The 26,324-nt window shown below is 46.7% G+C and overlaps 1 protein-coding gene across 14 annotated transcripts in view; it reads left to right on the top strand.

Annotated features, from left to right (window-relative positions):
• Window positions 1-26,324, top strand: part of tenm3 (teneurin transmembrane protein 3) — a 270,450-nt gene that overhangs the window by 211,775 nt on the left and 32,351 nt on the right. For all 14 annotated transcript variants that reach the window (XM_029118033.2, XM_029118036.2, XM_034291255.1 and 11 more), the window contains 8 exons: window positions 1,187-1,333; window positions 2,104-2,323; window positions 7,026-7,145; window positions 8,816-8,948; window positions 9,111-9,239; window positions 14,923-15,054; window positions 15,574-15,709; window positions 17,643-17,786. In XM_029118033.2, the coding sequence (XP_028973866.2) occupies window positions 1,187-1,333; window positions 2,104-2,323; window positions 7,026-7,145; window positions 8,816-8,948; window positions 9,111-9,239; window positions 14,923-15,054; window positions 15,574-15,709; window positions 17,643-17,786 (1,161 nt within the window). The remainder of the gene's footprint in view (window positions 1-1,186; window positions 1,334-2,103; window positions 2,324-7,025; window positions 7,146-8,815; window positions 8,949-9,110; window positions 9,240-14,922; window positions 15,055-15,573; window positions 15,710-17,642; window positions 17,787-26,324) is intronic.

Raw genomic sequence — 26,324 nt, 5'->3', positions numbered from 1 at the left:
GGTTATCTCCATTCTTGTCTGTCTTAAAAACTGTCTCCGACACACAGACAAACACACCTATACCCTGTACAGACACACACATAATGTTCACTCACCTACACCCACACACTCACTCCCACTATTGACACACATAACACACACACACAGACACACTTGGTTCTTCCATTTTGTTGAAAAATTCCTGTCGGTCCTGTTTCCATGCATCCACGGCCTGTATGACCTCCTAACTTTCTGTTAGCATAGTTGCTGCGCTGCTTTACCAGCTACCTGGGCTTTGCTTCTTTATTATTACTATCTTATAATTCTCTTGGTTGTTATTATTATTATTCTGTCAAAAGGAATGTGACCTGGGCATAAAGTATAGCGGTGAGGGCATGGACTCGGGAGCCCCGCTATACTTTGTGCTGGTATTTGGAGTGTGTCGTAGCTTCACATGGATGCGCCAATTAGTTGTACCAAGAAACGCTGAAGGCAGAGAAGAATGGGCTGGGGTTATCGTTGGGGTTTGGATTCTGGGTATGATTTCTGATTCTGTTTGATTTTGGCTATTTTGGGACATAATTAAATCTCACTTAAATTAATGACATTGTCTTAGGCCTTCAGGCTGCTTTTGTGGTGTCTATTTTGATTCCTTTTGCTTTCGAGGTAATTCCCATTTCCAACATTTGTATTTCCGACATCCTCACTTACTTGACCCGACAAAAGCCAAATTCCTCTTTGATTCATTTCAAATTCTTCTGCTTTGATTTCTTCTGTCCAGCAGTTAATGAATGGTTCTGAAACAATGGCTTTGTCATTCATGTGAAATTACAGCATCTGTGCATTTCACAGGCCTGTCTAACTGTTTGACACTGTCCCACTGTCAGTTACACGTTCAGTTCACCAGAAACCTTTTTCATTTGGGTTGGTTATCTGGCTTTGAATATCTCTTTATGTTCTTTATGTTCATCTGTTTGTTCCCATCGGAGAAACCAGAGAGGTGATGAAAAGGAGGACACATGCAAGCATGTGTAGAAACCCACACAGACACCTACCTCCGAATCATGACACGCAACCCACTTACGGACACACACCACATGTTGATAAGCAGATTCACACAACACGAACACACACACACACACACATCAGGGGTCTTGTGTTGGGGGTCGAGCGTGTGTGTAACTCCCTGTGGTCTGGTCTGCTTCAGAGGGATGCCCGGGTCTCTGCAACAACAACGGCCGCTGCACGCTGGACCAGAACGGCTGGCACTGCGTGTGCCAGTCAGGCTGGCGCGGGGCGGGATGTGACGTCGCCATGGAGACCCTCTGCACCGATGGCAAGGACAACGAAGGAGGTGAGACGGAGAGGGGGGGGGGGGGGGGGGGTAAGACGGCTACCCGGCGACCAACCCGGCAGTCCGTAGACCTCAGGCCGGCCAGGGTGTGGTGGCGTCACCACCTTGGAGGCCCGTAAATAAGAAATCGAGAAATCAGAGCCTCGCCGCGACTCGTTCGGAGGGGGTGGGGGGCTGGATTGAGGCAGTGCAGGGTTTTATCACCCCCCCCCCCCCCCCCCCGGCTGCTTGCCAGATGTGCCGTTTTTTTTTTTTTAATAAAGCACCAAAGACAAATGGAAATGTTTTTGCTTATTTTTTATGAGTTCCCTGTCCTCCCTCTCTTGTTCCCTGCTCTCCTTCCCCTCTCCAGTCTTCCCTTCGTCTTCTCCCTCCTTCCTGTGGGGGTCACCTGGGGGATGGGGGGGGGGGCAAATCTCATTTCCACACAAAGGCCTTGAGAACAGCAGGTTGCGGAAAGCCGAGAGAACACCCTCCCGCCCCACTCCCCCTTTATTTGCCTCTCGCGCGCTTTCTCGCCAAATCACAGGTTTCTATCCCTCTCTCTGTCTCTGCGTGTCTCCCCCCTTCCTAAACAACATTTAGCGTACAGTTATACTATCCCAAGCACCAGTCAGTGTGAAGGAGCCAGACAGTTTGTCACCGCCGACGCGGGTCAAAGGTCGCCGAACAACTGGGCCTGCCAATCTCAACGACACATAGCTTAGTACTGAGGAAACAGCCGCGCTCGCTTTATCTGTTGACGACTCAATCTGCCCCTCGGTCGACAGACGGGCTGGCTGACTGCATGGACCCAGACTGCTGCCTGCAGACGTCCTGCCAGACCCAGACGTACTGCCGCGGCTCCCCGGACCCGGCCGACGTCATCGGCCAGAGCCCGTCCGGCCTGGCGCCCCAGCAGGCGGCCCGCTCCTTCTACCAGCGCATCCGGTTCCTGGTCGGTCCGGACAGCAGCCACGTGGTCACCGGGGACAACCCCTTCAACAAGAGGTAAAGACACACACACACAACGCAATAGGTTGGCGTTACTACTTCACCAGGCTCACTAGTTCAGAATATTATTCCGCTGTGAGTTTGCGGCTGCTTGTGTGAGGATGTTTCGGTTGCCTTGGTGATTAGCCATGTGGATACGCTATATATCTACAGTGTTTCACACTATGCACACACAGACACACACACAGGTTTAAAGACATTAACGACTTTTGTTTTCCTCCGAAGTGGATGACAACATTAGTCATCACACCGCCAGCTTTTGTTTCAGACCTTCTCAAAGCTCCTCTGACTGTTTAACCTTTAACGCCATCTTAATTCCGTTCGGAGTATCATTTGTGCGTGTTTGTAATTATTAACACTCACAGCTGATCTAGATCCAAACTGATTTCAGCAACACCATGACTAACCAGCCGGGACAGATAAAGCTTATGTTTAGAAAGCAAAGTTAATATCCGCACAGAGCTGATAACAGTGATATTGAACACTGTGTTACGGACAGAACCCAACGGAACAGCATGATAATTTAATATAATGGAGGAGGTGTGGGGTAATGGAATGACTGAAGACACAAATCAACTTAGGGAGGCGGGGGGGGGGGGGGTTAGATTGTAAGGGAAAAGGGGGGAGAGGGAGAGAGAGAGTGTGAGAAAGACAGAGGAGTGGAGAGAGGCTGTGTGCAGATAAAAGGGTTAAGTCAGGTTGACATCTGTGCCGTGTTAGACCCAGCGGGCCGGGGCTTTGTTTAGCCGATAGTGCTAACACAAAACATGTGCCGCGAATGTTTCCTTTACCCTACGCCGGCCGCGCACGCATGCACGCGCACGGCTACGGCAGTAATCCCTAAACAAACGGCCGCTCCTCAGCACCAACGTGGGAACAAACAAAGCTCTCACAGCACTCCTCCACCATCTCTTCTCCTCCATCTCCTCTCGTCCATCGCCTCCTCTGGTCTTTCGCTTATGCATATTTACATGACTCTCTCTGGCAATGGAGACGGGGGGGGGGCGCGTTTTGTTTGGAGGAGAACGACAGAGATATTATTCCGGGTGACAATTCATTTAAACGAGACAAATGCTGAATAATGGATGGTCTGTGTTGTGAACGGCGTTAAGAGCAGATTTGTTTCCGCGGCCGCAACAAGACCAATGTTTTAAGCCTTTAACAAGGCCAGGCAAAAGACCATGCGTTATTTGCACCATCTTAAGTTATTGACTCCACCCGAACCGCCGAGCAAAACGGCCTGGCTGCTTTAAGAGCAGGCGCTGGCTGGCTGTCCTCCCGCCTCTATAAAAACACTTCGGTCTGCCCGTGGGTTTTAACTTCTTGCACACTCTTAAAGTTTCATTGTCCTCTGTCATCGTGTAATGGCTTTATAGCCCAGTGTTTTCATCAGCCTTTGGAGTTTGACTGAAAGGTGTGTTCCTTCTGATTGTACTTCGGGTAGTGTTATAATTCCCTACTATGGTTCAGAACGGGCCAAATTAGGCGTGTCCCCAAACGCTCTGCTACTTTGTGGTGGTTTACATGAACACATACTGCTAAATTTAGATAAGACTACTTCTTTAGCACGCTTCGTTGAAGGCTAGTAGAGGGAGACGAGCAATAGAGATTAAAGTGGTGGTATTAAGCAGAAAGATGGACCCAAACCTCCCTTTTGTTTTAGGTCTCAATATTGTCATATTCCAAACAGATTTGAAGCGGATTAGCGCTCAAGGACTCCTTGGCCCTGGATCTGTTAGCTACTTTTGCAGTGGTTTGTGTTTATTTGGGGATGCCGTGGTCTTGTGGTCTAGGGTCTTACGATTGCGGTCCACTGATTGGGGTTAGTAGGGTTGAAGGTTCAAATCCCAGGTGCTGGGCCCCAGCTGTAACCTGAATGACTCTTTTAGAGGCCATCTGGGGGCTACAGGCTAATCTGTTAGGAACAACACGGATGGAGCATATTCTGGATTTATGTGTGTCCATTCCAGAGTTTAGATTAAAATCTGTACTATATTCATAATTATTTCAAGCCTTTTTGTCCAGCAAATGTATTTCAGAACATAAAAGATGTAAATCAGTACAATGTAAACAAATTTCATTTGGAGTTACAGGTTCTTTCTATTATTAATAAACTTTTAATGAAACTAGGGCTCCATTGTAACCTAATGAGCGGAGCGGTTTTCTTTTTTGTAAAACAGTCATTTCTCATTGCTTTCAAACACAATTCAAACACTAATCACATTTCTGTAACACAAGTCTCAAGAAAAGACTCAAAACTAGTGAAGCAAAATGAAAACATTTGGTCAAACTGAAAACAGTTAATACAAACGACTCCCTTGACTGTGGTCCTCTTCTGCACCAATAGGAAACTTCTTGAAACAATTGTTCAGGCAGCAGTCAGTCCTCATTCAGGCATTAAAGAGATCCCCTATGAGAACCTGAGGTTTTGATTAAATTTGTGCTGCAATTATTGACCGCTTTGTCAATCACGGCCTTCCCATGAGTAAGCTTGGGCAGCGGGTCGATCCCCATGTCATTAGACCAATTGTGGAATCATTAGTAAGAACATTCAAGAATGACAGTAGTTCAGTTAGAACCACACACTGTATGTCAGTATTCGGTAAAATCATTTCAGGGAAAAAGAATACAGCCCATCCTGTGATTATATGTTTATGTTTTTATGGTACAAAACAGTAATTACAGTAGCAAAATGTCTATACTTACAGGATGGTTAACCATGTTGGGGTGTATTGATAGATGCAGTTAGTAGTTGTTAGATCGTTGTGTAATGATTGATTGAAGGATTTTTTTATTTATTTCATGAGGTAGCTATTAGTACATTTTTATGCAAGTAATCAATATTCAATATTTTACCATGTATTTAATGTTTTGAGAGTATTGGTGCATTTTTCAAATAACTTACCATTTTGGCCAACTGTGTTTCCGTTTTGGCATGCACGTCAGCCGTTTTGAAGAAGGGAATTCTGGTTGGACAGAAGTGCTCAAGCCATCGAGGAAAAACTGGAAATGTATACTTATTATGTGACAGTGACACTGAAGTGAAGTGTTGGGAGCGTAAAGCGCTGACACTTTCCAACTCTAGGGCACCCTGCTTGACATGCAATCATGTAAAAGAGGAAATATCACCTGTCAGTAATATTGCTGAAGCGAAGCCTGTAGCCCAGAGCAGCCGTTGTCATGATTCATTAAGAATCTCCTGCTAGAAGGGCCGGGCACAACACCAACCCATTACATCCTGCCTGGAGGCGCCCAACACTCGGAGACTGTCCCGAACCCCTAACCGTCGATAGAAAGTATGCCGGAACGCCGGCCTAATCGTGTACACGTGTTACCAATTAACTCCCTTTTTCCTGGCCCGCGTCTCGCTATTGACGAAGAGTCTGAATTTCTGTTGAGATCAGATGTGCGCTCAATCTAAAATGTCTCGTCTTGGAGAGAGAGGCCCGCGGGGTCCATTAGCTCGGAGGAACTGACACCTGATCAGCCATGCCCTTCCGCCCTGATGACTACCTGGTAGCTGTGTAGTGCACGAGGGAGGCATTTGGGATGTGAACGTTGTTTTACAGCGACAGACACTCCCACCCAAAGCAAATCGAAAGGCATAAATTGCTAGTATATTAATGCCCCCCCCCCCCCCCTCCCCAAACGCGCACACATAAAGCTGGCGAGGACACGGGGTAATTTATTGTGTGTTTACACTAGAGAGCAGAGGCACATCAACAGTCCTGGCCGGCATCTCTCAGACTGCGTCTGTCTACAGGGGTTATTCAAGACCCCTCTACTGATTAGCATTTAGCAGAAGCTGTAAAGACCCAGGCAGGAGAGTAATAAAGGACACACACACGCACGCGCGCGCACACCTGATCTCAGCAGATCAAGATCAGTATTGAATGTTAGTCCATCTTTTCATGTGACTTGAGGACCAGCCACCAGGAGCGCATTCCAAATGTAGAGGACTAACACGAGACAGTGAGGTCACTGACGACACACACACACACACAAACTATCCGTCGCCACAGGATCAGAGCAATTGATTACAAACTCATCTTACTTTTCTCCTGGTCCCCCCACCCTCAGTTTTCCTCAGTATTAATTGGCCATGCTGTGTGCAATTGCAGGAAATGGGTATTTGTGTGAGCGTGTGTCCCTACGTGCGTGCGCCTGTGTGTGTGTGATTTATTCCCCAATCACTCAGCGGGCCCCCAGTATCGATCGGACTGTTAGGCCCCGGTGGGGTAGCGGGCTATGCCTCCCCAGCAACACTTAAACACACACTGAGTTATGGGGGTCTCTACAGGGACACGGATAGTACGCATGAATAACAATGGGTCTTCAGGTGTGTGTGTGTGTGTGTGTGTGTGTGTGTGCGCGCGCGCTTTTAGATCACCTAGGCATTTGTGACGAGAACGGGAGATGTGTCATGTGCATGCCATGGACTTAAGCCATAGACCGTTTATGGACGTTATCGTAGACTGCTTTTGTACACAGTGAAAATGGGCGTGGGCTTTTGGCCACACACCGATATCATAACAACCAATCGGCGCGCACGACTATTCCGGCTTTGTTCCTTGCCTGTTTCTTTCCTGTGTGCGTGTGTGAAATCTAAAACAGCGCTGATACTGTCATTTGTTATTTCCTGCAAGTCCAGTGTCTGTGTCTAAAACCACGCCCCCCCCCCCCCCCCCCCCTGTTCCAGCCTGGTGTCCATAATCCGAGGTCAGGTCCTGACGGCGGACGGAACCCCTCTCATCGGAGTCAACGTCACCTTCGTCCACTACCCCGACCACGGTTACACCATCACGCGCCGGGACGGCATGTAGGTCCACACACACACACACACACACAACTCAGACTCTTATGGTTCTTCTTCACCGCTGTCATTCATTGTATGATTTATGTAGCCATTTCAGACGTGACTGAGTGAGTCACTTCATTTTCTTGTACGTGTTTGTGTTTGGCGGGCGCCTCAGAAACGGCGTGAGAGGGAAGGAGAGGTGAACAGAGAACACCGTAATGATCCTTTTTCTCTCGTCCTTCTACGCCTCTCGAATCTCCAGAGATCATCTCTCTTAATGCAAATGTCATTTCGCCAGCTACCCTCCCTCTCAATGAAAATGTGCACGCACGCATGCACGCACACACACCTACATGCACACAACCCCCCCCCCCCCATGAAAACTCTGCACTGTTTAAATAGGGACCGGAGGGCTGCTTAAAATGCATTGGATTCACAAGGGCAGAATCAATCAGCCTGCCTCAATCAGCCAGCCGCATTCTTGAGCAGGCCACGCACACACACACACACACACACACACACAGACACACACACACACTGACACACACCCAAGCCCAAGTTTTATTACAGCAAGTGTTCCTCCAACCCTCCTGAACGCCGGGACACGTCCCAAACCCCACCCTGTGTCCTACGTACCCCACTACGCCCCATAATGCCTCTGTCCAGTGTCTAGGGAACGTAGTGGCGTTTGGGACGGAACCGCAATCACTCCCCGCCCCGCCACATCAGTACCTTTTATTCCACACCAACCGTCTCCCAATTAAACTGGAAAGCAGGGGGTGTTAAGGTCATTTGGGCGACCCTGTAGATTTGGCGCTCTCCAGCTCATCGAGGAGAGGTGCTTCGCCGTAGCTGTGATTGTAATTGGGTGAAACACGGCGAGTCACGGCGAGGCCCGAGGACGAGCCTGTCGGATGGTAATAACAGGGGCCTGTTTAGCGTCCGCCGCGGCCAGTCGAATACATGATGCTACACGGCGTTTCCGCCGTCACCTGTTACCACGGGTCACACCGCCGCAGCTGGAAGACGATCAACGGCCTAGAGCAAGGCGCGCGCTTTACGTCAGGAAGGAACGCGGGGGAACGGCTGCTTGGAGATTTTTCAGTCTCCCTGTGCTTGCGTGTCCTTGGTGTGTGTTTGTTGCATGTGTCTCTTCACACTTCCCGACAGGCAGAATGTAGGACAGCCCTTTGGGGTCCTCAACCCACTCGGCTCAGATGATTGTCCCTGTAGGCCGGGCTACATTTTAAAAGATAGCCGGCCAAAAGGAGCTCTCGGTCACACGCTCTCCCCTCTATCTCTGTCTATCTCTCACACAGACACACATTCATTAGAGAGGGAAAAAGATAACAGTGAGAGGAAGGAGAGACGAGAGAGCAGTAAAGGAGTTGACAGGGACCTAGCAAATTACCGTTAGAACTGGCAAATCTTCTGCCATAAGTCTGTCCGTCTGTCTCTCCGTCTGTCTCTCCGTCTGTCTCTCCGTCTGTCTCTCCGTCTGTCTCTCCGTCTGTCTCTCCGTCTGTCTGTCTCTCCATCCGTCTGTCTGTCTGTCTCTCCGTCCGTCTGTATGTCTGTCTCTCCGTCCGTCTGTCTGTCTGTCTCTCCGTCTGTCCGTCTGTTTCTCCGTCTGTCTCTCCGTCTGTCTGTCTCTCCGTCTGTCTGATCCCATTGACCCTGTCTCTTTCCAGGTTTGACCTCTTGGCCAATGGGGGGGCCAGTTTGACCCTAAGCTTCGAGCGCGCCCCATTCCTGACCCAGTACCGCACCGTGTGGATCCCCTGGAACGTCTTCTACGTCATGGACACCCTGGTCATGAAGAAGGTGAAACAGACTCACATTCAGACTTGGATTCAATTCCACTGTCTCGAATCTCGGCGAATTGACCCAAATGTATCGATTCTTATGGAGTCACAATGCGTTTAATTGAACAGTGCTGGACAGCATTGAATCACATTGGATTGTATTGAATCAAATGTTCTTCAGGAAGAGAATGACATCCCCAGCTGTGACCTGAGTGGATTCATCCGGCCCAGTCCTGTGATCGTGGCCTCGCCCCTCTCTACCTGCTTCAGGTCCTCGCCCGAAGACGGACCCATCGTACCTGAGACCCAGGTGAGACACACTCCTCACACACCAACACACACATCCATCATATGTGGGACGCAGGTGAGACACACACACACCCATCACATGTGAGACGCAGGTGAAAAGGAACAAAAAGCGAACTAGATACACACCCACACACGCGCAACTGCTAATAGGCTGCTAGGGTTCGTTCAGTTCAGACCCAGGTCGCGCTTACACAGACCCTCTGAGTAGCCTCACCTGCTAAGCCCTCCTGTATAATAACAGCCACCACCACCTCAAACCCCCGAACCCCGCAGGAGGAGAAGCCACAGAAACAGTTGGAAAAAGCCTGAGTACGTGTGAAGCGTAAAAGCACACCTTTAACAGCCCGCGTAAAAGACCATGTCTGCTGGTCTGCCGAACTGTTTGCACAGATGCTCTTTGTTTCGATCAAAGATCTGAAGCCCTGATGAAGAAAGAGAGCGTATAAATACATTCGCAGTCTCTAGCTATGCCAGACGCAGTGTGAATTCTTACAAGGGTCTCGCGGACGTAGCTTGCACGTAGTTGCACATACACAAACTAACTCACACACACACACACACACACAAATACACAAATTCCAACAGCAAAACCCTGGCTTTTCCAGCTATTATCACAGTCTAGTATCACAAGCCAGACTGTGATGGAGAGCCTCTTTAGTAATAATGACAACGCATGAATATCAGGAGTCCTGCTTCAGACTCTCTCTGTTTTCTTTCTAGGTCTCTCTTTCACTCTCTCTCCCTATCATTCTAACTCCCCCTCTCTTCTCCCTCCATTTCGATGTCTCCCCCCTCTCTTCTCTCTCCTAACCCTCCCTTGGGACCAGACAGACTTTGATTCCACTTGGCCCAACTTCTGTCTTCTCTGGCACTCCTTCAGTCCAACACAATATTTTAATAAGGTTAAAGACACACACACAAAGACAAACACAGCCCAGAAGAATGCAGACACATACAAACTTACTAAACACCAGGCTTGGAATAAATCCAGCCCAGGTTTTATTTTTTGTTTTATATTAATAAATTGTGAGGGGTGGAGCTTTGGGTAAAAAGCTCCTGATTCTTTATAACACACTTTCTACCTAGTTTAAGAGCGGTCTTGAGCATCATACTTTCAAATCAGTGGGCTTTATAGGGCGCGCACACAAACACACACACACAAACACACAGGAACGGGCTTTGTGCCCCAGCCCAGCCATTCCTCAAAGCGATCCAATCCTGATTTGAATTAGTTCCTGTAGTTATGAGCGCAGCTATAAAAGTCCAAGAGCTCGTGCAACGAGAGGGGGTGGTGAAAGAGGTGAACGTTTTACAGCTATACCCCCGGGGCCTCGGCGTGGTCTGCGCGCGGGTTTTATTTCACAGGGCGCGCACGTGCGCGCGTGCGTGTCTGTGTGTGTGGTGTAAACTAAGGACAAACACAATAACAGATACACATTGCTAACACAAAACAGCCAGTCACACGTACTGTAGCTATAACTGGGAACAGACGTGTCCACAGAGCTTCCTCTTTGGAGCTTAGTACTTGAAATGACACACACACACACACACACTTGGCTGTTGTGTAGCTCTGGATAACATGTACATGTGTACTAGCTGTGCCACGGAGGAGAAAGGAAAGAGAAAGGTCAGCCAAGTGTGTCCAGTTGAAACAGCAGTGAGTCAAGTCAAGGGCCGACAGTGTCGGGACGAAGCCAGCAGTGAGTCAGGGGTCAGGGGTCGTCAGTGTCTGGCTGAAACCAACAGGCTAGATTCTATAGGTCCAATACTCTGACCCCAATACACAGAGGTAGTGTTACCCGCAAGGCATTTCATAAAGCAGCAATGGCCCCGCCCCTGTTTTCGTGAAATGCTGTGATTAAGGTGTGGAGAAATATTAATAATTCATAAAAAAGAGCTTTACCTAATAGTTTACGAAGTTAAACAAGCACGTTTTGGTTGTGATTGGGGTGCAGCACTTGAGCTAAGCTCGAAAGGTATTTCTAAGTCGTATCTCCCAAGAATCAATGGCATTTAATATATTCGGACTTGGAAAAAAAGAGGATTAAGCGACTGCAGATTTCCCCTTTAACACTGCAACAGAAGAAGCTAGTTTATTCAGATGACTCCCACACAGAACACATGGAAGTCTGGGGAGTGCTGACACTGGAGCACTTTATGCTCTTAGCGTGTGTAAAACAGGATAGTTCCTGAAGGCTTTTTATGCTGAATATATGAATAGGGAAAGTTAGAGATATTTGGGAAAACTTTGTTTTTCCTTTCCTCAATCTAATATGGACAAATCCGTAGACGGATACGGTATGGCATATCAATCGGCAAATCTTTCTCCATGGTGAATTGACAGGAGATATTGCTTTTGGAGATGTTTACACCTATGTTATTTGATGGTAATGCATGTCTGAGCCTTGGTGCCATCTAAATTCAGCCTGAGGGGATGGAATCCTGGGATTGGCCGTGTAGCCTCCCGTTATTAGCTGAAAACACACACTCCGTTTCCACCTTGAGCTGTGTGTTCTAGTGACTGGACATAGTGCAGTCTGCTGCTGCGTTTTCACCCTATTGGTTTGAATTGGGTTCAGTGGCTTATGGAAAATCCTTTTATCACATGCGTTTTCTGAAGCTCACTAAATGTATTCCCTTTAGAAAGCACATTTTTAACTAACTTACTCCTAAATTAACCCTTATGCAAAAAAACTTCAACCTAACCCATAACGAATAACCTAACTCTAACTACATCAGTAACCTCAATTGTAGATTTTATACCCTATATCTAAAACTGAACTCAATAAATATAATTTATTCTTGCCAAAACAGGATAGGGAAAAGGTTTAGAGAAACTTTATATGGACACTTTGTGCCACATCTAAACTACTTCCAAACATGAAACTTCATGGTTAACTGAGGTATAATATTATTAGAAACATCTTATTACACCTCCAGCTCAAGATGAAAGTTTAAACAATTATTTTGATGAATGCAAAAGTTCCCAACTGCATCTCTAAGGGCACAAAAAGTATTTTCCATGTAACATTTGAATGGGAATCCCACTACCAAAACAATAGCTGGCCGATTTGCCATAAAAGAAAAGGCCACCTGTCTCATGTCAGTAGCTACCAAGTCAACAATGTAGACAAGCCTGGCCATGTCCTCATATGAATGACGACCAGTAACCGTCATGCGTAACATTTAACCTGTTGCTGGGTTTGAAATGCAGAATGGATCACAGATTCACTGTCCCTGTACAACTGCTGATTAGTGGCGGTGTTTTGTTAAATAGCATGTTTTTTCTGACCACTATTGATCTAATCCTGACCTAGTGGAAGTATCCAATGTATGTTTTTAAAAGAGAGGTTTAAGATACAGACCCACATAATTGTATTCTAGTACACTTCCCCTTTAATGGTGGACTGCACCTCTAAATTAAAGTGTCAGTCCACCAGGCTTCCTGTTTGATGAGGACTCTGGGTTAAAACATTTTATGATTTGCCACTTAGTATTATTATATCTAGTTGTAAAATATACATATGAAAATACATGCCGATTTAAATTTTGCCCTAGATTTCAAAAGCGCACACACAAAATAAAACAGACACACACAAACACACACCAGATAGGCTTTAATGACAGAGTGAATTTTATTGGAAGTTAGTTTAAAGCAAGGAGAAACCTACTATTACCCTGGATGATGTGATTACAACTAGCTGAGAAGACCAGGGTGGGGTCCCTTCACTTTCAGAATGTGATTAAAGCACACACACACGTGTTTGGTGCAAACAAACACACGCACACACACACAGTTTACCCAGAAGAAAACACAGTGAGCTGAGCGCCCAGCCATGGCTGGTAATTAAGTCAGTGTGTCAGCTGTAGTTACTGTGATACTGTCTGTCTCTGTGTGTGTGTGTGTGTGTGTGTCCACGTGGTAAAACCCTGGCGGGCTAACCACGAAATCTGTTAGCTTTTACCCGTCGCTTTTTCCACCCTCAATTTGTTTTTCATTTTGATTGATTTCGTTGTCATTTGGGCGACCATATTGAATATCAAAGGCTCGCTAAGACCCAAGTCAGGCCTTCCTATCCACTGAAACTGACATCTAATGAAAATATACACTGATCCAATACTTCTGGAGGAACACTTCAGGGGGGCAGGGATAAAGGAGAGCGGATGAAAGAGGGGGAGAGGTAGAGGGAAAAAGAGAGAGGGAGGGGGGAAAAGAACAGAGGAGAGCAAGGACGGAAAAAAGAAAGTTACCCAGTTCTAGTTTTCTCCCGTTTCCTTATCATGCGGCTGGGTGTTTCACGTAACCGTATCCAGGCATGGTGCACTGTGCAGAGCGTCTCCACATGTGTGTGAGCGCTGCGCCGCTATCTTCGCATCTGTCCGATGCTCCAGAAAATCCCCGGGTTTTTAAGCCCCAGTGTTCTAAGCCGGCTCCCCTAACACCAGCACGGACCATTTCCCTCTCCTTTTAAAGCAGGGAACAATGAGTGAGCCAGGCTCCCCTAGCTGGGATTTGTAGCGTGTGACATTGAGCGCACAAGGAGGTCGGAACGAGACGGCGTATGACCCGGAATGGCCTAATCGTGTGTTATACACATTTACACTGTGTCAACAAAAAAAGCCCAGCCAACCGGGTCCCAAAAGAGGTGCTGGTTTAGATACGACAGCACAGGTGGGACTGTCCAGTTAAGAGGATTATAAGGACCAGTCGGAGACAAGGACAGGAGACATGAGGGGTAATTTAACCTTCCATGGCGTTGCTTTATTTTCCAGAGAGCGCAATTGGGCCGAAGTCGATTACCCTTTTACAGCATGGCTATAATTGACCGTATTTGCCACCAGATATGTGCTCATTTACCAGAAATGAGACAGCATCCACTTTAGAAACGATCAGGTTTGCTATAGCTATCTACTCTGGTGGCCTAGGTAACCAAACAAACAAACTCGCTGGCTTAGCCAAACCTTCAAACCGTTCGGCTTGCAATTAGGAAAAATCGAAATTAACATTGCCAATACATTTGACGTGTGCTTTCCAAAGCAGCTCAAACAATAAACATCACAGCCATTGAATTCTGCCGCGCAGATATACTGTGTGTTATAAGTAATTACAAACCCAGGTTTGAAATGATGATTGGCGGGTGGCTGTGGTACATGATATGCCACGGGTATGACATCAAATCACTTTTTAGTCCTCTACTTTTTAGCACTAGTTTATAATAGCCATATTGCTTAAATATAAACTGAGTGATTTGATCCCTGAAGGCCGTTTGACTTAAAGCAGAGGTACTGTTGTAATTATGTTGGTTCGTTTTTGAGTAGCAATAAATTGCAAGTTACGTCATGCCTGTGAACAGACCTTAGCTGTGGTATATTGGCCATGTACCGCACACTCTCCAGCCTCCAAGTTTCAATAACACACGCTCTACAAGGCGATCAGTTGTGAGCGTTCAACAATGCTATGCTATGAACATGTTAGTTACATCACCAGACTGACACACTCGGCAAATAACACTCTGCAAATCTGATATTTTATTGTTGGCATGGTGACTTTCTCTCATCCTTTTCAGCTTTTCTGGAAAAAGGAAGATGAGTGGAGTTTGTTGTCCTGCCCGCTGGCCGTTCCCCCAGAAGCCCTAACTAACCCTCACTGACCCCCCCCCCCATTTCCTTTTACCCCCTAACAGGTCCTTCAAGAAGAAACCTCGATCCCGGGCAGTGACCTCAACCTGCTATACTTGTCCTCGCGTGCGGCTGGCTACAAGCCGGTCCTCAAAGTCACCATGACGCAGGCCAGTGTGCCCTTCAACCTTATGAAGGTGGGGATCTGACATGGAACTCTACCTTCACCTGTTGCATCTGTTGTTGCCGGTTCATCTGGTGAAATTGCAGGTTGTAGAACACAGGCCACAATTCAGCCGGAAAATACAAAATAAATGGTTTTAAAATGTTAGATCACAGAACCAAGCCCTCAGTTAATCAAGATCAGTACATACAGCCAGATAAAAAAACAAGCCTCAAAGAGCAAACAACAAGAAATTCATGCACTGTGGTTAGGAAAGTGCTCAGTCCATGGTTAGGAACTGCTCTGTCCACGGGTTAGAACATGGGAAGAAACCTTGAGAGGATCCAGTGTCTCAGGGGTGGCCATCCCTGGTCTGTCTGTGCCAGGTGAACATTACAAGAGTACAAGACCTTATAAATTATTTGACTTTTTAAATGACATGTAAAGTTCCATAATGCACAGTCAGGTTTGCCGTAGCTGGCCACAATGATGCCTGTCTGAAAATGAGGACCCAGATGAAAGAGTTCTGCCATTTGTACCCCATCTACTCCAGGTACACCTAATGGTGGCTGTGGTGGGTCGCCTGTTCCAGAAGTGGTTCCCTGCCCAACCCAACTTGTCCTACACCTTCATCTGGGACAAGACTGATGCCTACAACCAGAAGGTCTATGGCTTGTCTGAAGCAGTCGGTAAGTCGCGCAGAAGAGGGCTTACTGTTGAGAATAATAGGTGACAGGCAGACACATTCTCTGCATTAGCCGGCAACATTTTAAAATAGAAACGGACAAATTTCTTCTGTTGATCTTTGCAAAACAGCTATAATCTTGGACTTTAAATCAGTGATCAGTGTTAAACTTGGTCTCAAAAGGGTTGGTTGGTGTCAGAAGCCATCCAAAAAAAGGTTTTGACCAGCGCGTTTTCCAAAGTTGATTCATCTATGGGGATTAAGTGCGCTGACATGGTAACTGAATGAAAATAGAAAGTGCTGTATTAACATTCACCGCTCCCCTTTGTGGGATAGAAAATTATTGATGTTTGATTAGATGAAAATGTCAACTGACTCACTTCTGGAAGAACAACACGTCATGGAAACTGTGCACACAGTAATTTCATATCTTGTTGATGTTCACACAGTTTCATATATGTTGATGTTCACAAAAGGTGGGTACTACTATGTTACACAATATTTCTGTCTTGAGTTAAGAATTCAAGATGTCATCAATCATCACTAAGGAACTGTGCATGTGCTTGGGAGAACACCATGGTGGAGTTTGACAGGACATTGTGACGAGCAGGTTTTTCATTTTCTTAGTAAGAGCTGGTTGTATATATATATCAATGTAATACCAATATACATTTGTAATTTGTAATACCAATATAAACCTATACAAAATAGGTTTATATTCAAATAATGTGATAACAAAACATGTAAAAGGGACATGCAGGTTAAATATATTAGCAACAATCAATTACTATCTCTTACACCATTATACAGGTTACAAAATTGCAATATACTATTTCTTAAAAAATACAAACATTTACACATCAGTGTTTCGCTTAAACAGCTATTTTTAAGTAAGCAAAGTAAGCCTGAAACCAACTGCTGTCAAAGAACAGACTTCGCTAAGAACAATCGCTTGAATGGTGTTTGGGTGTGATACACTGAGGCTCCAGGTTTGTCTTCCCCAGTCTGCCTGATGTCTCTCCTCATGGCGATATGCTAATGCTTTCCACACACAACAGGCAACAACAAAAAGAAAATGCTGCATTTGTTTTTTCTCTCCTTTTCCCCCCCCAAACTGAGTCTTTTTTTTTCTCCATCCTGTTGTTCTTATTTTTTCGCTGACAGTTGTATTTTTTTATTCACACGTGTGATTACACTACAACCCAGAAACCCCACAGAATACGAAGAACGCGGTGAGGGGAAATGTCACATGCACACAAACGCGCAAACGCATGTTTTTCTTAAGGTCAGTGGCTGAAGCTATGGTTTCCTTCTAAAGTGAATTCACAGCCGGGCAGCTGATGCTGATGGTTGTGCTCACAGCCAAAGACCCAAACACAGTTGGCACCCCACACCCAAGCTGTTTCACTAGAAGTCACTAACATGCAGGCAGACAGACGGACAGGCAGGAACATGTTGTTTTCAGGCTCGGGGGACAGAGGAATGGAAAGGAAGTCGGGCCAATGTAAAACCAGCCGTTTCTCAAATATGTAAATAAATAAAAATGACTCCTTTTACATAAACTGACTTCTAGGCGGTGTGGACCTGGAGGGATTATATAAAGACTAGTTTACTCCTGCTTTATTGTGGTGGAAAAGAGTGGGTTGGAGGAGGAGAACAGGACGAGAGGAAGGTCAGGAAGAGGATTATTATGAAGAGGACATAGGATTATGGAAAATTGGGAGGGGAGAAGGAGGAGAGGAAGAAAAAATGGAAAGAGAAGGGCGAGGAGGAAGAAGAAGAACAGGAAAGGTAGAAGAGGAAGAGCAAAAAGAGGGAGGCGGAAGAGGGAGAAAGCTGGAAAAGAGTAAGGAGAAACATTTGACCCCAGACCGGACCGGGCCCGAGTTGCATTGACTCATTGTGTTTTTACTGTTTGCTTCCTGTTGCTGCTGTAGTGTCGGTGGGTTTTGAGTACGAGTCGTGTCTCGACCTGATCCTCTGGGAGAAGAGGACGGCCACGCTGCAGGGCTACGAGCTGGACGCGTCCAACATGGGTGGCTGGACGCTGGACAAACACCACATACTGGATGTCCAGAATGGTAGGAATACAGCCACTCGGGGTTACACACACACCTCTGCACACACACGTCCACACACACACACATCCACACACACACACACATCCACACACACACACACACACACACACACACCTACACACACACACACACCTCCACACACAAGCACACCTCCACACACAAGCACACACACAAACACACACACCTCCACACACACCTCCACACCTCTGTACCGCCAGTGTAAGTTGTGTTGTCCATGTCCCACCCCTGCCTCATTCATCACTGCTCCCTATGTGGTCATTTTAGTGGTTTATTTCAGAGCTTATAATCATTCACCAAACTAAAGCTTAAACAGGCAGCGGAACTAGGCTTTGAGCTTCAACACTAGTGTGTGTGTGTGTGTGTGTGTGTGTGTGTGTGCGCGCGACATTGAACGTTGAAACCACTAACGTGGAGCGTGGTGGAGTCCTCGGTCCGGGCGACCTTGAGAGGGAGTGAGGGAGAGGTCAGTGAAGCGTTAATGGGCCACGCTGACATCACCGAGGCATCCGACGAGCCGGGGATGTATGCCAGCCTCCTGCCTCCTCGTGAGGTGTCGGGGGGCGGGTGGGCGGGGGGGGCTGTCGTTGCGTGGGTCTGAGGCAATTTACCCCGTCCTGAGAGATGTTTGAAACTGCCCGGGAATGAGGTAACCCGCCCACCACTGGTTCTCACCGCTGGGTATTAGGGTTAGAAAAATCGGAGTCAGCGAAAACCTCCACCACATCCTTCAAAGGAGAACCTCAGCTGGAAAGCTGGTGGCGATGCCCCCCCCAGTGAATACGAACATTTAAATCAGACAAACGGCTAAAGTTTGACAGGCGGCGACTTTTCAAACTGACACGTGTCCTAATTGAATCAGCCGTGTCCCCGGGGTCGAATGGACATCATGACAGGATTGGAGGATTGGTGTCCTGATGGAGGGGTCAGCTCAGACGGGGACAGGTGTCCGGACCATTTGCCTATCATAAATACACCACTAGACGGTGAGGATGTCAATCGTTGAAGAGCCGACACACACACACACAGTGAATGTCCATCAGGCACAGAGGAGGTGCGGATAATGGAAGTTCCAGTGAAGGCCCAATCTCTCAGAGTAATGTGGAGATAGATGGACCTTTACTGCAGTGGTCGAGACGCCTGGGGGATACAGACTGGTTGGACAAACACAGCTCTACATAGAACTTTAGAAACCTGTTGAATCCATCTCCTTCATCACCCTCTGTACCAGATGGTGAAGGCCCTGTCATGTTTTAACAAAGGGTCGGTCCAAACAGTACAATAGACCATTTGGGTCCAAACCTGAATGCGTTACAGCTGAAAGCTTTACAAAATTATGTTTCCCCTACTAGTTACATTGTTAACAAGCTTATAATAGCAATAAAGCAACTCCACCTTGTGTCGTGTCTAAGAACAAAAGTAATTTTTTGTCTATTGGTTCTATACCCTACTCTCAATTTGCCTTAATGCTTTAAAACCAAATAAAACCCTTAATGATTTCACCCAGGCTCTTAATGATTAGCAACTCCCTTATATCTTTCCCTTACAGCAACTCCAATTTAGTTTATACAGTTAGGAACAGAAGTAGACTTCTACACTATTTCAAAATGTATCCAGCCTTGAATATGCAGTTTTGTCTCTGTAGGTTGGGCGTAAATGATTTGCCCACAATTATATACTTACAGTGGGCTTGGACGTGCCCAATAGTTTGATTTATTCCAGTAGGTGCCAGAAGATGTGAAGAATGAAGGCACAGCCGTGTCCTTAGTCCTCATTTAAGTTCAGCTACCTGTAAAACGACTGGCCTTCAAGCGTCAGGTAGTACAGTCTTGACACTTCAGCAGGCGCCACCTATTCAGAGTCTGTCACAATTGGCCCTGACTTGAAGGGAGCTGAATGACGAGACACTGAATTAGTTCTGCCAGTGTGTCACCATCAACACATGATCGCAACACACAGGGAATGTCAAAAGAGCAGTCTTCGAATTACAAATGCGTGTGACATTGCCTATAATATGGACGAGTAGGGTAAGTTAATGGTTAAACACTGTTCTGCTGTTTAATGGAAATTGAAGCACTAAATCTTATGTGCTATTAAACGCTTATTCTCAAAACTGTCTCTCTAAACCTTTCACTGGTACTGTATTCAAACACACACACAATCTATATTCTATGAAAATGAGGATCAAAAATGTAGTACTGTGCAACACATTTCCCTAATCTTCCCCAACCATACAACTACTTTCCTTAACTCCTAACCTTAACCTTTCAAAACTTAACTTTAACCATAAAAGCATAACCCCAAACACACTTTTAACCCTAACACTAAAAGAAACACCTAAATGCCTAGCTTCATTCCCAGCCCTAACCTCCTCCCCAATCCTACAAAATCATGTTTTGTTTCATTAGAACCAGCCCAAAAATGTGTTTGCTTCCCCCAGAAGGTCCTTAAGGTGTTAAACTCAAACTTTCATAGGAGTTTGACTGTATTCACTCCATACCCAAAACAAAACACACACTAAGCCAAGAGACGTCTAATCATGTGTTGGGTTGTTTAGTTGTCGGAGGCGATCATCGTCAGGCAAGCTCTGGTTGCCGTGTTGGGGTTGTTAGGGTCAGTGTGGGGTGGGGGTGTGGGGGGCTTGGGGGTCTTGCTCTTTCAGCCGTCCAGCTCTTTAGTGACACTAATCCATCTTTCACCTCGCTGGCTTAGTCCCAGCTGTCTGAGAGAATTCAACTAGTCTTTCATCTCTCTCCCTCCCTCTCTCACACACACACACTTAGCAGTATGACCCAGACCCAACACCCCACTCAGTCTCCAACCACCCCCTGAGTCTCAAAAAATAGTCGTCCCCCCCATCTCCCTCTTTCTCTCACACACACACACACACACTTTGCCTCAGCCTTTCCAGTCCAGACCAATATCTCCAGTCACCATCACCTTCTCTCCCTGTCAGCTCCTCCAATTGGCCCTATTACTCTTTCAGCAAGCAGAGCAATCAGACCCCATTACTGGGCCAGCTTTATCTCAGCCAGCCTCCTTCTGGGACACACACCTTCTGGGACCTCCATTACTGCTCTGCAGAGCCAAAATGGCCGACCCAACACATTTCTGACATTGTTCATAGGGCAGACCTAGTTCACAGGACCTCACTCACTATTAGTAGAGCGTTGGAAATGGCACCCACAACACCGGAGGCCTCCATTACAAATGCCACCGAGCCAAAATGGCCGTTGCCAACCCAGCTCAACCCAACATGGCTCCCCAAAGACCACAAACGGGAGGAAAAGGCTGTTCACCTGTGAGAAAAGCATGAGGTCTCCAGGGAGCCACCGGTATTGCGTGGTGTCGTCGGTTGAGGGGAGCGCGTGGCGTTAGCCGTGTGTGTAGCAGTTTGTAATGACACCCCACGGGTCTGAAACTGCCTCGTCCACTACAGTGGCCACCTTCTCCCCCCCCTGGCCACAGAGTGATTCGTTAGGAGACAGGCTGCTCAGAGTTCATCACAGTACATTGGCAGTGGACAGACCAGCCACCCTCCCTCCCTCTGTCTCCTTCTCATCCCTTCTTTCCAGTGTCCTCTATCTGTCATCACATCCATCAAATTACCAGCCATCCTTCTCTCCAAATCCCCTGGGCTTTAACTAGCAGGGAACTTGAGCCCTCACAACACAGATTTGCGTGTGTGTTTGTGCGGCTGCCCGCCTGTGTGTGTGTGCGTGTGCGTGTGTTTGTGTGTGTGTGTGCGCGTGTCATTGTCACAACACCCAGATGAAACACACTGTAAGATAGCTGTCTAGATATTTGTTTCCGTGAAAAGGGCTTCCATACGCCTGGCATCTATTTGTTTCAAATGGGAGCAACTTACAATATGTCTTCCTCCATGGTGGTATCTGAATCAGAGCCTGAGGTGCTTTCTGATCTATATCCCGCTCCCGCGCGTGCACAGTATCTCACGGGGCTGAAAGACATTTAAGAAGTGTTAGCCAGCAGCAATCAAGTGATAGATGCCCCCATCACAGTTTGGGAGTCGTAGGCTTGCATTACCATGAATCTTTTATCAAACATCTCCCCTTACATAAGGCCGCCGCAAATCCAGGAATCTGTCAGTCAGTTTACTGGGAGGCCCAAGAGATGACGGGCGGGGGGTGTTGGGGGAGGCAGAGATGGGGAGGAGATGAGGGAGAGGGGGTTGAGAGGAAGGAGTGAGGACAGGGGGAGGAGGGAGGATATGAGGGTAAAGGAGAGGGGAGGAGAAGGGGGAGATGAGGAGAGAGGTGGGCGAGAAGAAGCCTTTGTTTCCTCCATCGGGCATCTCCATCCTTTCAACTTCCTGTCTGCCGGCTTCAAAGCCCCGATTGGCCCTCGAAAGCTTCCTGTGTCGACGGTGTCTTGCTTCCTGTGTCAAAGACGCCGATGTGTTCTCTAAGTGGACTCACAATTTGACACTTCCCCCTATCTCTCTTTTAACTCTTTTTTTTATTCTTTTTTAAACCCTCTCTTTCGCCTCTGTATTTTGCCCTAGTTGGTCTGCCGGTCCAGATAAGGTGTGTATGTGTGTGTGTGGCAGCCATCAATATGTCCATGTGGGTCTGCCGCTAGGACTGATCTCTGCACTGAAGCAGTGACGTGTGTAATCTGAAAGACAACATCCATGGACAGGGGAGACGGAAGCACTCTCACAGGAGGGACTCCTAAATGGCATCCTATTCCCTACATGGGGCACCAATCAGATCCAGCCTTAGTGTGCCACTGCAATACCCAGTTCCTGTTCGACCTTAGACACTCCATAACGCTCTCTCCCCTATTCCCTGTTTCTTTGACGTTTCCCACACGTAGCATTACCTACAGGGACATTAAGACACACACACCCCTTTACTATCACAACTACACACATTAAGACTCACAAACACCCATCTACTATCACAACTACACACATTAAGACTCACAAACACCCATCTACTATCACAACTACACACATTAAGACTCACAAACACCCATCTACTATCACAACTACACACATTAAGACTCACAAACACCCATCTACTATCACAACTACACACATTAAGACTCACAAACACCCATCTACTATCACAACTACACACAGCACTCTGATTAGTTGAGAGTAAGACACACAGCACTCTGATTAGTTGAGAGTATAATGTGATGTCAGAACCCCCAGACTGGTGAGGGTCCCCCATCTCTCATTACATGGCCAGTTCAGTGGCGTTGTTCCTGCAGTTAACTAGGCAGGTGGACCCACAATCCCCCTGGAATCCTTCGATCCTCCGGGTTGAAAATCCTGAAAAACCAAGGACTAGATTCTGAAGAACATCTTCTGTTGATTGTGTTGGACTCAAACAGCCATAATCCAGATTAATCTTGGACAAATTACTGCCATGAAAAACCAACCAAGACAGGTGTCCAGCATTAGACAAAAAGGACTGTTCCAGAAGGATTATTAGGAGAAATGAAAATACATTGATTTATGTACATTCTGACTGACCTGCACTGACCCGGATTAAAAAATAAATACATTCACATAAATACAAAACAGCACACACAATATAATTATCAACATACACCAGGCTGTCCAATGGTGTGGGTCTATTTAGTGTAGGACTAATTGGTGGTGTAGTTGGTAGGTCAGTGTAGGACTTACTGATTGGTGGTGTAGTTGGTAGGTCAGTGTAAGACTTTCTGATTGGTGGTATAGTTGGTAGGTCAGTGTAAGACTTACTGATTGGTGGTATAGTTGGTAGGTCAGTGTAAGACTTACTGATTGGTGGTGTAGTTGGTAGGTCAGTGTAAGACTTACTGATTGGTGGTATAGTTGGTAGGTCAGTGTAAGACTTACTGATTGGTGGTATAGTTGGTAGGTCAGTGTAAGACTTTCTGATTGGTGGTATAGTTGGTAGGTCAGTGTAAGACTTACTGATTGGTGGTATAGTTGGTAGGTCAGTGTAAGACTTACTGATTGGTGGTGTAGTTGGTAGGTCAGTGTAAGACTTACTGATTGGTGGTATAGTTGGTAGGTCAGTGTAAGACTTACTGATTGGTGGTATAGTTGGTAGGTCAGTGTAAGACTTACTGATTGGTGGTGTAGTTGGTAGGTCAGTGTAAGACTTACTGAGTGAGCTGTTTTCCTTTCTGGAACCCTGTTCATTTGTTATTGTTGATTTCTCCTCCACAACCTGAGTCCCTGGAGGACACACACACACACACACACACACACACTTTAATACTCTCCTGCCAGAGAAGAATAGGGGTCAGGGGCAGCAATTCCACCTGATAGTGGGTGTTCGGTGTATGTGTGTACCTTCATCATACACAGTGAGAGGGGTTAGACACTTCTCCAAACACAAACACACCTTATTCTATCACTTTCTTTCTCACGCTGTGGCGGGAGGTAGAGGGGCCGGGGGTGAAGACATGTCGGAGCCTAGCTTTCATCCAGTCCTTTCGCCATTCCATTGCTTGATTCATTAATACCAGGTTAGCATTGCATCGCTACGGAGTGCCATGCTAATGGTTACCCACCGTGTTTTGCTGGACAGTTATGGAGACATTGACTGTAGGCCTTCAGACGAATTGTATTTCTCAATCAATCCAGTGGATTTTTATGAGCATGGCAGCCGCCATGTTGGAGATGTTTAGGAGGCTGTAATCTCCTTTCCCCGTGCATTATGTTGATTCACTCCTGCTTGCCAAGACGTTTATCCTCTCTCCTTTTCAACAACGGAAAATGTGGACAGGCGTACTTTAGTGTTCCCAAATCACACACAATCACATTTCCACGCACACACACACACGTTAACACAGACATGCAAAGTCATTCATAATGCATGGCTTCTGTGTGAATCTGGGTATTATATTATCACTTTGGCACCTGGCTGTTGTATAGGCCCTTGTCAGAGGTTGGGCACTTCATTGGGAATGGGAGGCTTTTGCGGAGAGTTCGAAACCTGTAGTTCTCAGAGGAGACTCAACCAAGTGTCTGGCTTAGTGCTGCATGAATGTGTGGGATATCATCGTCTCCATCTGAACAGGCTACTGCATGAGTATGTGTGCATTACAACGACAGTGCAAATTCCTTAAACTCAGCCTGAATTCACACCGCAGCCAAACTGCGATTTGATCAGATTTAGGCTTACAGCTTTGGCCAGCAACATCCTGTTGAAACGGACTCCGAACACTTACCTTACGCCGCTAAGTGAGAGACAAACTTTGACCACTGAGCGACAAGCTGTTTAAAATTGTAGGACTACTGTGAATTCCACCAGCTTCACCAGCCCGTTTCAGCCAAGTTTCAATGACGATGATGGTGGGAAACCGTTTGAAACGTGCTGTTGTCCTTGGCGTTATTTCGTTAGGCATATCCAGTGCTGTGGGTATTGTTTTCATTTACAACATGTCCATTGATCATGATTATGGGGACCTGTTAGTGGTTGTTTATCAGAACTGCATGGTTCTTTTTAAACAATAACACTAGGGGGCAGCATGTAGCCAAGTGGTTAAGGCATCCCGCCAGTTACCCAAAGGTTGCTAGATGGAATCCCAGAGCCAGCAAACCGAACAGTTTTTAGTTGTATCCCTGAGCAAGGCGTAATTGCTCCCAGGTTGTTACTAAGAAGTAGAGTTCTCAGTCATACTGACCTTGTAAAATGTAGGTAAAAAATAATTATTGATAAATACTCCCACCACTAGAACACACTGGTGGGTTCGCTTGTCTGTTGAAGTTGCGAGCGCTTTAGGGGAAACACTCAAATCAAGACACTTCATTGTTCTCTGTGTGGGTGTGTGTGTTCACTCAAACTTATTGCTGTTGCAGCAGCAGCACCTGCAATCCCATCCATCTTTGTTAAGTCACACAAACACACACACACACTACCCAGTCCTCTTTACCAGCTCCATCTTCCAATCACATCGCGGCACCTTTTCAAACCAGCATGGAGCAGAGCCTTCCACGTCGCGGCACAGCAGGAACTTTATCCCAATCCTAGCTGCTAAAGCTAATGCTAGCTCCACAAATCAGGATGCGTCATAGCCATTAACGCAAACTCTGCTCAGTCAGCTAATCAATTGAAGCCCCCCTGCTGATCACTGGACGCTATGCTAGCTAGCAGAAATGTAGGGTGTTCGGCTGGACTTTAGGTTCTCGGCTACGATCGGTTTAGGCCGAGGGTACGAACCTTTGCTCACAGAGGGGTCTCTTTAAGATGGCGCCATTGATCTAGCGGGTAATTAGCCTAGCGAGTGGAGCGGCTCGGCGGCTGCGCGGCATTTCAACATGTTGCCCGGTGTGAATAATTTAAGGCGCACAGCGTGAAGTCATCCTTTGAAGTACTTTCTTTGATGCAACAGCCCCCCTTTTCCCCTCCTTCCCTCCCTCTCTTCATCTCTTCTCTCTTCCTCCCTTCATCCAAAATAACTTCAACAAGACCAGGTCTTGTTTGGTATCATAGGGTCATAACTGGTTGGGTGACATTTTCTGTCTAGAGTTCCTGGTAAAAATATTAG

Source organism: Esox lucius, chromosome 25 (assembly GCF_011004845.1).
Source record: "Esox lucius isolate fEsoLuc1 chromosome 25, fEsoLuc1.pri, whole genome shotgun sequence".
NCBI lineage: Eukaryota > Metazoa > Chordata > Actinopteri > Esociformes > Esocidae > Esox > Esox lucius.
Note: the sequence above shows the minus strand (reverse complement) of the source record. Positions and strands in the feature narration are given on the sequence as shown.